The 13,250-nt window shown below is 42.3% G+C and overlaps 1 protein-coding gene across 1 annotated transcript in view; it reads left to right on the top strand.

Annotated features, from left to right (window-relative positions):
- Positions 1–1,656: 1,656 nt before the first annotated feature.
- The window catches only part of TBPL2 (TATA-box binding protein like 2), a gene marked incomplete at both ends in the record, with an annotated part of 28,422 nt that continues 16,828 nt past the window's right edge, over positions 1,657–13,250 (top strand). The window contains 5 exons of the mRNA XM_079769498.1: positions 1,657–1,710; positions 4,309–4,769; positions 5,543–5,630; positions 8,228–8,319; positions 12,130–12,297. Coding sequence (XP_079625624.1) covers positions 1,657–1,710; positions 4,309–4,769; positions 5,543–5,630; positions 8,228–8,319; positions 12,130–12,297 — 863 coding nt within the window. The remainder of the gene's footprint in view (positions 1,711–4,308; positions 4,770–5,542; positions 5,631–8,227; positions 8,320–12,129; positions 12,298–13,250) is intronic.

The raw sequence follows: 13,250 nt of genomic DNA, 5'->3' as shown, positions 1-13,250 counted from the left end.
TTGCAGATGGCCACCTTCTCACGGTGTCCTCACGTGGCCCTTTTCTCTGTGTATGCACATCCCTGGTCTCTCTCTCTCTCTCTCTCTCTCTCTCTCTCTCTCTCTCTCTCTCTCTCTCTCTCTTTCTTCTTATTAGGACACCAGTCATATTGGATCAGGGCTTCAACATATAAATTTGGGGGGGTGGGAGGGAGGCACAATTCAGTCCATAACAGTCTAATAACAAAACTAAAAGCTAATATTTGAGCTGCTAGGTGGATACTGTGCTAAACAATTTTTGTAGGCTATCTCATTTAACATAAATCATTAAATTATATATCATTATAAACATTATATAAAATTCCAGCTTTATCAAAACGTTTACTATTCTTGATTAGAAATTCTGTAAGATTTTTACTGTTATCTGACTCTTAGAGTGATGTGTCTAGATTACTATCATGTGCTTCCCTCACTCCGTTCTGAGTACATTTTCATCCACCGATTAGGTTTTATTGATCATCTAAGAGCTTCGTACAAAGATACAAAGATGAGCAACCGAATTTCCTGCTCTCAGAGACGAAGGCATGGTTTACATGTGTCTCCATGTGCATTTTGAAATATCTCACATTAAAAAATCAATTTTATTTATAGAACCATTCTGCGCTTTTAAGTTCTTATGGAAACTGAGGCACTGAAAATTAAAATAAGGATTTCGAGAAAGAGGAAATTCCTGTGTATATTTGGTTTTCTTGAGCTGCCTCAACCCTAACTGTGCAGCGACATTCTTTTCTGTGGGGCTTGCCTAAAGGCTCTGTGATTGGGAAAAAAAAACACCTGGGATTTGAAGGTGAGAAACAATCATAACATAAAAGCAATACCTCTGACTAGGTAAGGCGCCTCCCATTCCTCTCTGCTCAAGAGATAAAAAAAAAAATCCTTAAAACAAAGAAAAAGAGAAATCCTTTTATTTCCTTACAGTCCAACCCATTCACTTTTGTAAAATTTAATTTAATTTTGTTGTTTAAGGTATTACAAATAGTAGTACATATGTCTCCTTTCCCTCCCCCCTCCACTGACCTCCTTCTGGCCTCCCCTACCCACTACCCCCTACCCCCGCCCCCCCCCCCCTATTTGCCCTTGTTTCCCTGCCCCCAATGCTTATATGCATGCATACAAGTCCTTCGGTTGATCTCTTACCCACCCCCCAACCCTCCCTACCTTCCCGCTGTAGTTTGACAGTCTGATACTTTTAACGCTCCTAACACGGAGACCTCTCCTTCAGGAGACAAAGGCATTTGCAGGTACTGAGGAAAATCTCCCCAGATTTGCAGACCCAGTTCCTTCTCAGCTGTAGGCAGAGTGCGGTGATGGCACCTTGGCAAGAAGCCTCTTCCCAGGCCCAGCCCCCGCCCCAGCCCTCCTCTGCCCCGTGGCCGTGGGCCAGGTGTAGGTTCTGCACCCCCTCCCCGGCTCATCCTTCACTCACCAGCGCCGGCTGCGGGAGCGTGGACTGGGCGGGGCTGATCCCGGCCCCGCCTCCCCGCGTGCGCCTGCGAGGCTAATAAATGGTTCGTGCGCCCCGCGCGCCTGGTCGAACTCCGCCGTAGTAGTTCGACCGGCCCGGCCGCTTCCCCGCATCCGCTCCCCCAACCCCACCCAAGAGTGGGGCCTCCGCGCATGGAGAGGGAAGAGAGGTACCTGGAGCTCTACCTGGACCGGTGCACCGCCCAGGTGAGCCTGGAAGCTGCCGCACCGTCCCAGGGGCCGGGGCTGCGTCCCGCCCCGTGGCTTGAGCGCCAAGTCTCGCGCTGTAAGGGCTTTGCCTTCTTTATCTCACAAAATTCCTAGCGACTCCAAGAGATGGGCTTGATTATCTCCATCTTTCAGTTGAAAAATAGAAGCTTCGAGAAGTGAAATCATTTGCCGAAGGTTGCCAACCAGACCTCGAACCTGGTCTACAGTGAATCCAAAATGTGAACTGGAGGCACCTGTGGCTTCTTTCCGTTTGTGATTCCAAAGTGTTGTTTTCTTCAACTTTAAAAAGTCTTTAGAGTCAAGTATTGTAGAAGAGTCTTCAAAAAAAGAAAAGAAACGAAGAGAAAAGAGAGCAACTTAAGGGGGCGGGAGGGCCTGGTGAAAGGGGATTTTAAAGCAGACAGCGTTAGGGCTGAGGTGGAAATAGTGCCTTTAGCCTAGCAAAGGAGAGCCCGCGCAGGAAAGGTTCTAGGAAAGATGAGTGAGTCATGGCTCTGCAAAAACCCTTTTAAAAATAAATTTCTTCGGATGTAAGGTCAAGGATGCAGGGAAGACACTATCAGTACACCCTCTGAGGTGTGTTCCCACAGGTAAACTCATAAAACATCCCCCTTCAATATCTTGTTGCCATTGCCTTAAATTTCTTGTGGTTTTTAAACTTTTTTACTTGTATTTTCAATTAATTTATTTTTAATTGAATTTATTAGGGTGGCATTGGTCAATAACATGTGGATTTCAGGTGTCCAATTCTAGATTACATCATCTGTATATTGTATGGTGTGATCACCACCCCAAGCCAAGTCTCCTTCCACCCATTTCAATTTCCCTGTTGGAGTCTAGTTTCCTCGGGTGAGAGCTTTGCCCCCTGCCAAAATGCCACAGAGGGGAGAGGAGGAGGCACTGACGGTCGCAGACATTGTGCTTTAGTGTAAATTGGCTGATGAGATTCTTTCCAGCCAGGACTGAGGAGGCGGAGGAAACCTGGAGAGGAATCAGGGCCATCATCCCCACCTCACTTTTCTTAGGGTCAGTCTGGGGGGTGGGGGTGGGGGGAGATCGGAGCTAATGATGCAATTCAAAATGAAATAAGGTCAAGCATTGTATTTCAAGAGAATGACCACATTCTTCGAAGTGTTTTCTCTGATCAGTTAGTCACCCCTGCCATCTGCTGGGCTTGTAGAACCAGGGCAGTTGAATAGGATCTGGCAGACATTTTATCTTAGCTGAGGTAGCTTTGTCACGGAGACGATAGAGATGAAGAGGCATTCCTGACTATTCTGTTGTCAGAAGTAAGATCTTCTAAGGGATGAGGTTATCCTGCAAGCAGTGTTCAAAATCTAGACTCTCGCGGAAACCGGTTTGCCTCAGTGGATAGAGCGTCGGCCTGCGGACTGAAGGGTCCCAGGTTCGATTCCAGTCAAGGGCATGTACCTTGGTTGCGGGCACATCCCCAGTGGGGGGTGTGCAGGAAGCAGCTGATTGATGTTTCTCTCTCATCGATGTTTCTAGCTCTCTCTCCCTCTCCCTTCCTCTCTGTAAAAAAATCAATAAAATATATTTTTTTAAAAATCTAGACTCTCATCCTGCAACTGGGGCAAAGCAGGCGGTAATATATGTACCAAAGTAATCAACTTTTTTCATAAAAACTCCATGAATTTTACACTAGCTGATTCCCTCAGTTGCACACCTCATTCCCTCAGTTGATCATAATGGAAGTTGAGCAACCTTCTCTAGACTGGAAATACAATATAATGATTTAAACTGTTCTTGCCATTTAAATTTCAATAACTTTTTCCTGTTGCAAATTCACATAACTAGAACGTTTTCTGGCCTCTCCTTTGACTAGAAGGAATAACACGGAGTCCTCAGTGGAGCCTTGATTAGCACTCAAGCTATATCTTAGACTTCCTTTCACTTATTGGTCTTTTATTTACTTATTTATTTTTTATATTTTATTGATTTTTTACAGAGAGGAAGGGAGAGAGATAGTTAGAAACATCAATGAGAGAGAAACATCCATCAGCTGCCTCCTGCACACCCCCTACTGGGGATGTGCCCACAACCAAGGTACATGCCCTTGACCAGAATCAATCTGGGACCTTTCAGTCCGCAGGCCGACGCTCTATCCACTGAGCCAAACCGGTTAGGGCTGGTCTTCTATTTAAAACATGAATGTAAAATTTTAAAAATATTTAAATCAACTAAAGTTTATAATCAATTTGAGGGGTAGAGTAAATCTATTCTCTGCAAATTACACATAATCTAGAGCATGGTTGCTCAATTACAAAATTGGATTTAGAGTGGCAACTTACTACAGACCTAACTAAATTAGGACAAGCATTTTATGGAAAAAAAATGCTTTTTCTGGACGTTAAGACATACTGTTCTGTTTCTGTCAAGTGTGTTATAACACTGTAATAGAACGTCAGTGAGACTTTGTGGAGAGAGCCAGGTCCACTGCAATGCATTGCCTCTCACCCTGAATACATTGCCTGCTGGCCATGGCAGTAGCCCGTGGGTGTGACATCCTGTTTTGTTTGTTGTGTTTTGTCTGTTTGTTTGGGAACCACCTAGGATGACCTCGCCCCACCGGGGTTGCCCCTGCTCAGCCCAGTTGCACCTTATGATGTCTACATATATAATTCATCCAACCCAGAGGCTGTGTTTAATTCACATCTTGAAGAAGTCAAAGAAATAACTGGTGGTTTCTCATCTGTGGATCTTAGCTTCCTACCAGATGAACTTACCCAAGAAAATAAAGACCAGACTGTCATTAGAAGCAAGGGCGAGGAGGATGAAGAAAATTGTAAAACTCAAAGTCCGCCAAGTAAACTGCCATTATCCAGCCAACAGGACGTTGGCCTGGGCTTAAACAGCAGCAGTTCGTCAAATTCCCACTCAGACCTGCACCCTGGGGATGCTGACTCTGTTCAGCACTCTCCTGAGAAACCAGACTCCTTGCCTCTGGCGTCCATAGCTCCCATGACACCAATGACCCCTGTTTCAGAAGGTTCAGGGATTGTGCCTCAACTACAGTAAGTGGTTTGTTGGGGCTTTTTAAATGGGTGGTGTTTCTGGGTACATATTTTCTATTTCTGAATGTCATGACAACTAATTTCAGGATAGGAATGTAGGAAGAGAATTTTATTATTCTTGGTTTTATCGGTTCTTAATAGATTGTGGCTTTGGACAGATTGGTTTTCTGTAAAATGAAGCACTAATTCATGATCTCCTAAGAGAGCGTTAAGAATATATACATTATTGAAAGATTGCATTTCTACTAAGACAACCGTAGTTGCTGAAAATTGTGACTGCGGTTGGTTAAACATAAAAAATATAAAGATGTAAAACTGAATTCTATTTCCAAATTGATTTGAATTGTGCTGTTTTGAGACATCGTTTTGAAAAAGATTTAGAACTTAATTTTAGTCAACCAGTCCTAAAATTTTAGGAAAAACTATTTTACTTTAGTGCCTCCTTTTGAAATTTTTACATTTTACCATGTTACTAAGTATTTAGAATAATTCTCCCTCTAACAGGGGTGGGGAACCTTTTCTCTGCCAAGGGCCATTTGGATATTTATAACATCATTTTAGGGCCCTACAAAATTAGCAACTTAAAAATCAGCCTGCTATATTTGATCAAACATTTCATTAACTCACCCCTAATGACTTGGCCAGACCAAATAATTTCTCAGGCCTGCTCTACAAAGTCACTAATGTACAACCTATGAAGTGAGGAAGTTAGTTTCAATTCTTTTTCAATTTTTATATCTTATATAATTTTCTAAGTTGACTTATCCCTTTAGGAATATAGTTTCCACTGCAAACCTTGCCTGTAAATTGGATCTGAAGAAAATAGCTTTGCATGCAAAAAATGCAGAATATAACCCAAAGGTAAGCTTTCTTAGTATTCCTTTCAACAGTTAGCTTCCTCTTAAATTTACTTTCTTTCATATGATCAAGATATTGATTGATTTCTTTGTTTTATTTATTTTTTATTTTTTAAAATATATTTTATTGATTTTTTACAGAGAGGAAGGAAGAGAGATAGAGAGTTAGAAACATCGATGAGAGAGAAACATCGATTCAGCTGCCTCCTGCACACCCCCTACTGGGTATGTGCCCACAACCAAGGTACATGCCCTTGACCAGAATCGAACCTGAGACCCTTCAGTCCGCAGGTGGACGCTCTATCCACTGAGCCAAACCGGTTTCGGCTGTTTTATTTTTTCAAAAGAGAAAATGTGTTAGTGAAAACCTTTGGGTAACTCAAAGGTTAATTGCTTCATTCTCTGTTTTGAAGTTCTAAAAAGTAATCATTCTCTATTCTGAATAAAGCAGTAATTGAGCAATTCCTAAAAGTTAAGATCTTTCCATTTTCATCCAGAAAGTTTTTTGTTTTTTGTTTTTTCATTTCAGTATGACAATTTTTAGCCTGACTATGGAGGTGTTAAGTTTCTTAAATGATATATTTTTAGAAACAATTTTTTTTTCTAAATGTTGTCTCACCTAGCTGGCACTTGAGTATTTTTCCAGTTACAGCTTCTTTGAGAAAGCTAAATTGTTTAAAGTGTAAAATTCAAGCTTCTACTTACTCATGTGAGATTCAAGGAATCCGCCCCCCCCTTCCAAAGTTTAATAAAATCTATTCTTTCTTGTGTCCTGCTAAGGCCAGGCATCCCATTTCAGTGGCCTATTTACCTAGGAAATGGATTTGTTAGTTTGATCTACATTTAATGATTTGGCAGGCTCTGTACTTAGGAGTACGAAGTTGAGTAAGACCTGGGGAAAAGTTCACTGTCTTGCGTGGTGGAGGATTATGGAGTTAGATGCCAAAGACCACTTTGGGAGGACCCCAGAGGACCTTGCCCGCATCAACTCTTTATAGATTACTTGTTTTTCTTTTTTGCTGTTGTGGTATTGTCATTGCTGACATCTGAATCCAAATGTTACCTGGATGTTACCCAAATGCAATATAGCTTTCCTTTTAATATTTCACATAGCTGGACAGAAACACAAGGCTCTTTTAGCTGCTGCAATGATTGACCACACTTTCGAGCAATCAGCACTTGAAGCATATTTTATTCTCAGCTTTCCCATCATTTTATTTTAGGGTATAGGACCTGTCCAAACTTGGACTTGACAGCGAAAGAACTTGTCTTGTACTTAAGCTACCATTAGAATGTGACAAAATGGTACTGGGCGAGAGTGCTATCTGTTTTTGTTTGTTTGTTAATCCTCACCTGAGGATTCCCCTCTCTCCCCCCCCCCCACCCCCGGCCCATTGATTTTTAGAGAGAGTGAAAGGGAGGAAAGGAGGGGGAGAGAGAGGAGGAAGAGACAGAGAGAAACATTGATGTGAGAGAGATACATTGATTGGTTACCTCGTGCATGTGCTCCGACCAAGGCCAGGGATTTAGCCTGCATGAGCCCTTAACTCCGAATCGAACCCAAGACCCTTTGGTGTGCAGGCCAACACTCTAATCACTGAGTCATACCGGCCAGGGCAAGAATGCTATCTTTTTAGTAAACACCAGGAAATCGTTAATAGGACTTGATCAACTGTGTGTATTTCTGACTCAGGATTCTTTTACTATCTGCTAACACTTCCAATCTGAACTTGCCAGCCCCACCTTGGTCCTGTGGAGTAGCTCTGACCCATAGAACTTGAAGTCTTCTTGCTTAGTACCCAGGCCAGTTTCCTTCCCAACTTAAAGGGAAAGTGGGGGAGGGAGGGAGAGAAGGAGAAGGGCGTGTCTGTATAGGACCGGTAGGAAGAGCAGGTCACTAAGTGACATGTCAGTATGGCAGGCCAGTGGCCCTCAGGCCTCCCCTGCATCCGCCCACCTGGAGGGCTTGCCTGTGCTCCTGGCCTGTGGACCACACTCTGGGAACTACTATGGCAGGCGAGAACTTGACAAATCAACTTTTGTCATTCGTCTTCAGCATGTCTATCAATATACATATTCTGTTCTTTGTTTTGGCTGCTCTGGAGTACATTCTTCAGGCTGGCAAGTCTGCAACATTCCTTTTCAGTTGTTTTTGTTTTTTTTTTCCAAAGTACTTTTACTTTGAAATACTTTGGTGGTTTTAGATCTCACCTTTAACATTGCCTGTGGAATGTTGGAAGTTAGATAACCACATAGTTCCCCTGTGTATGAAATGGGGATAATCATGGCCTTACCTGAATCCTGTTATGGGGATAAATGAGAGAAACCCTGTACAGCTCTTCGAATAGGGCCTGGAACATATTGGGCCCTCAAAGTTAGCTTTACTGTTGTTATTCTTACCTGTTTGTTCTAAGTACATTTTAGAATCATGACCCTCTTTGTTATTTAATCTTCATTGTGGGCAGAATAGACCCAGACATTGTTTAGTTTTCCCATCCAATCTCAGTTTATTCAAGACTGTTTTCATCCCAGCTCAGCTTTTCAACTGGAACAGTGTTGGCTCTAGCAGAGGCTAACTGTCCTTTTGGCTTCTGTGTATAGAGGTTTGCTGCTGTCATAATGAGGATCCGAGAGCCCAGGACAACAGCCCTCATATTTAGCTCTGGGAAAATGGTCTGCACAGGAGCCAAAAGGTATGAGTAACACCCCGCCCCTCTCCACCCCCCGCCACCCCTACCAGAGGAAGAATTCAGCATGCAAAGTAAGGAAGGATAACATTATTGTCCTAAGACACATGGGGAAGCAAAATACTTGGCTAAATAAAGAGTTAAGTTCATGCAATGCCAAATTTGGGGTTCAAAACATTCAGCCCCACAATGCTGACTTCTATCCCACTTTATAGTCCCCTCTGAAATTACGGGGGCTTCACTAGGCTGTTACAGCTTGTTTTTAAGGTGCAGTAAAAAGAAAATAAGCTACCATAGGGATAAAGCCTGTTGTACAACCGGGGATGTAGTTTTCGTGTATTTTCCACATTGCCAATAAATGGATAGGACTTTTTACAGGAGGGGAATTAGATGTTTCTTGACCATTAGCTTGAGCATTAGCTCAGGAGGCATCTCTTAAAAGGCTCGTCTTCCCAGGACCTCATGCAGAGGCAGCCGTGTGCTGCGCTGATGTAGAGCCTGTCACCAGGAAAGTGTAGCGGGGAGCTGCTCTTCCTCCTGAGTATTCAAGATGAGCAGCAAATTGTCCTCCTGAAAGGCTGTGCCCATTTCCCCTCATTCTAGAGATGTACTGAGTGTTCATTTTCTCCAATGAACACTGGTGTTAACATGTTTTATATTTGCCAAATTGATTGGCAAAAAGCTATGTTGCTTTAATGACATTTCTTTGATTTACTAGTGAGACTAATTTTTCATAAGCATATAAACTGCCTATTGTTTTCTGCCCAATATTCTTTGAAGATATTTGTCTTTTGCCCAATATTCTATGAATATATTTAAGTCTTTTCACCATTTTATACTGTAAATATTTTCTCAGATTAATGTTATGGTGTTTTATAACTTTTGGGTTTTATATTTACACAATTAAAATATTTTTGTGCAGTTAGTCTAACCCAATTTTTTTCTTTTTAGTTTCAATGTTTGTCTTCATGCTTAGGAAGGCATTCTTCATGTACAACATTATATAAATACTAGAGGCCCGGTGCACAAAATTCATGCACTGGGGGTAGGGGGGGGTTCCCTCAGCCCAGCCTGTGCCCTCTCACAGCCTGGGATCCCTCACTCCTTACTGACCACCTGTTCACTGCTCCTTATTGCTCGGCTCACGGTGTCTGCCTCCTGGTGGGGAGGGACTGCAGGAGGGCTCCAGGGCGTGTCTGACCCTTCTCGCTCAGTCCCGATCCACCAGACCCCAGCAGCAAACTAACCTACCTGTTGAGGATCTGCCCCCTGGTGATCAGTGCACGTCATGGCAAACAGTTGAGTGGCCTTAGCATATCATTAACATATTTGTTTTGATTGATTGAACGGCCGACTGGATGACCAGACACTTAGCATATTAGGCTTTTATTATATAGGATTGACCTCCATATATTTTTCTGGCCTTTTTCAGGTCCTGCTTTGTACTGAGGAAGGGAAGTGGATATTTTGATTCCTCTAGAGCTTTCTCTAGATGATAGAATGTTCTATATCTGTTCTGTCCACTGTGGTAGCCCCTAGTCACATGTGCCTATTGAACACTTGAAATATAGTTAAAACAACAAACTGAATTTTAAATTTAATTTTAGTTAATTTAAATTTAAATATCCATGTGTAGCCAGAGCTACCATATCGAGCAGAGCAGGTCTAGAATTTTATTTCAATGTAAGATAAATATTTTTTTCAAATGGCCAATCAGTGCCCAATACATTTATTGAAGAATCCATTCTCACTCCATTCCCCGCCCAACCTGTTTTTACTAGTTAAGTTTTTTTTCTAGGCTTTTTCTTTTGTGGATCTGTGTATCCTCTGACCTAGAAGTTTCCATTGTTAAGTCATTATTGGACAACTCTGCAAGATTATCTGCAAGTATGTTCTTTTCAGTATTGTCAAAAACAGGGGAGAAACAAATTAAACATGTAATGGAGGTTTGATTAGATCATAAAGTAAAATTGTATTTAGCCATTAAAATACACGCACATATATTGAGTTGGAAGGATGGTCACATTGGGTTAAGTTTGGGGAGGGAAGAGCAGGTAACTAAATTGTAGGTTTATTATCCAACTTTCACTTTAAAATATGCTCATGCATTCATTAATATCTTTCCCTACCTGAATTTATTTGGTTCCTAACATCTGATAGTGAAAGAGGATAGTGAATTCAGATAAGAGATATTGTTACTCAAATCTATCTGGTTCTTGAGTTTTGGATAGAGAGTTGTGAAAATTTGGTTGGTATAAGAGATATTAGAATTATCTCCACAAATTTGCCAAACCTATTCTCTTTAGTTGTAATAATCAGAGTTTGCCTGGTGAGGGAAAAGTGCAGAAGGATCAAATTTATCAGTGGCTTTCACCACTGGTGTGACATTTCAAGGTTCTTAATCTATATTTTCTAATGTTTGTACGAAACATGTATGTAGTCTTTGTTAGTTTGGTTTTTTTTTTTTAGTGGAAATTTCTATGTGACAGTCATAACTGATATCCCAAGAAACTACATGGTAATGAAACCTTTGAAACTTGATCTTATAAACACATAGGAAATATAAGGGGTCAATTAGGCAAAATGTGGCTTTTCAAAATGAAAACATTTTGTTTCACTGCTAACTTGGGGACATGGCCTTGCTAGGGACATTCCAGGAGTTAGAAGTGGGTGAGGAGAATCAACGTGAAGTGAGGCAAAGTAGGTGAAGTAATGACTACAATTAAGTGGGGGCAGTTTTGGGAAGAATCCAGATAGAAAGCGAATAGAACACTTCCTTTGGTCCAGCAAACACATTCAACCTGGCTTCTCTTTCAGATGCTTCTGAGTTTCAGCTTAAAGATGGGCCGACCCATAGGAGCGGGTAGAGTTCACATGATTCACCCACCAGGTGTTGTCCCTGTTTGGCAACCCCGGCTACTCATTCTTTTGTTTGGGCAGTGACCATTGAAAAGTACCTAATGAAAACCAAAGCCTCAGGTCTCAGGATTTCACATGTTCTGACATGCGTTTAGGGTTGGAGTAGGACAAGCACTTAGAACAGAACCACCAAGTTGGATGAATTATATTATTTATTTATTTCTCATATTGGATGAGTTCAATGACAATTGTGTGAGAAAGCCTGAGCAGAATTGGGCAGGTTTTGCAGTATTTTCACGTTTTTGTTAAAATATAATTTGCCCCATAAAGACCCAAGTCCTATATCATGGGTCATGTCTGTGCTGTTCAATTGGCACGAGTCTTCCTCACGCTGATTTTTTTTTATATATGCATTTGTACTTATTTTTGTTGCTGCTGTTTCCATCTAAGTGGCACACACTTTTAGAGCAAATGGATGGTTCTAAAACTTCAGTGAGCACCACAGTCACTGGAGGGCCCCACCCCCAGAGCGTCTGTAAGTCTGAGATGGGACCTGGGACTCTGCGTTCTAACAAGTTCCCAGGTGGTGGTGGTGCTGCCGCTGCTGCTGATCTGAGGACACACTTTGAGAACCAGTGGAATAGTTAGTTTTATCTAAAAGCACTGAAAACAAGAATAAAAACCCACCTTATATGTGATGGATGATGAATTAAGACAAAAATCTGTTTATGATTCAGTTCAACAACTGTACTTGGTACCATACCTTTTACTAGGTGCCAGGGACAAGACTAGAGGACGTAGGTTCTCGTCCTGCAAGTCTACAGATTCATCGTGTACTTTGAAAGATAAACATGGTATAAAAGGTAGAAATACATTCAGAGGAGTGTGTGGATACAGTCCAAGTCATATGGAGGACATGATGATTCGTCATCTTTAAACACGTTTGCCCCTCCCCAGCGAAGAGCAGTCTCGACTTGCGGCGAGGAAGTATGCTCGTGTGGTGCAGAAGCTCGGGTTCCCCGCAAGATTCCTCGATTTTAAAATTCAGAACATGGTTGGAAGCTGTGATGTGAGATTTCCCATCAGGCTGGAAGGTTTGGTGCTAACCCATCAGCAGTTCAGTAGGTATGATTGTTATAAAACTCGACTTTGAGTTTGCCAGCATATTAAGTTGGATTATGGGCTGCTTTTACAGTGGATCTTTTAGAAGAAGTATCCTTTTGTGTGTGTGTAAAGGCCCAGTATGTGAAAGGGTTAAGATGCTATACCTAAATCCTCATTGGTTACCATATATATATGTTCAATCTTTTGAAGTAATAATTCTTAAATTAAATTGAGTAGTAACCACCCAGATAGCTTAGAATTTGTAGTTCTAACAAGCTCACAGGCAATGCCAATGAGCTGCTGGACAGCGGCCCACAAAATACCTTCGATGTAGAGATTTCTAAAACTACATCTGGCTTGGAGGTGACGGCAGTGGAGGGTAGAGAAGGGGTGTGGGATGGGGTAGGCTAGTCGGAAGGGGCTGACAGCTGGTGAGGGGAGAAAGGGTTGAAGAGAAGGTGAGAAAAGAATGGTCATAGCATGTTCTATGAAGACAGTCCCATCTCATGTTTGTCCTGTTGGGTCGTTTGAGGGTTGTTGTTGTTGTTGTTGTTGTTGTTGTTGTGTGTGTGTGTGTGTGTCCCAGCACCATTTCTTCTGTAGTACTCATATTCCTAGGGGAGTATCTCCAGCCTGCCTGGCTTCTTTAAATGTAACTTTTCATCTCACCAGCAAATGCTACTGCTGCTGCTCCACCTCCTCCCTCTCCTCCTCTCTCTTCTGCTCCTCCTCCCCCTCAAGCTACTTTGGGGTTCTCCCGTCCATCTCGGGCCCTTAGATAACAGTGCTGGGGGTTGACTGGTCCAGCGGTCGCCAACCAGGGATCCACAGACCACCGGTGGTCTGTGAGGTCCGAAAGGTTGACAACCGCTGGACTGGTCAACACCAAATCTCACCTTCCCTCGGGATATATGGGCCCCGGGTACTTGCACTGGCCTGGAATCACAGATGCTCTTGATCTAGCTTGAACTCAA

Source organism: Cnephaeus nilssonii (assembly GCF_951640355.1).
Source record: "Cnephaeus nilssonii genome assembly, chromosome: 4".
NCBI lineage: Eukaryota > Metazoa > Chordata > Mammalia > Chiroptera > Vespertilionidae > Cnephaeus > Cnephaeus nilssonii.
This window is presented reverse-complemented; position numbering and strand designations above follow the sequence as displayed.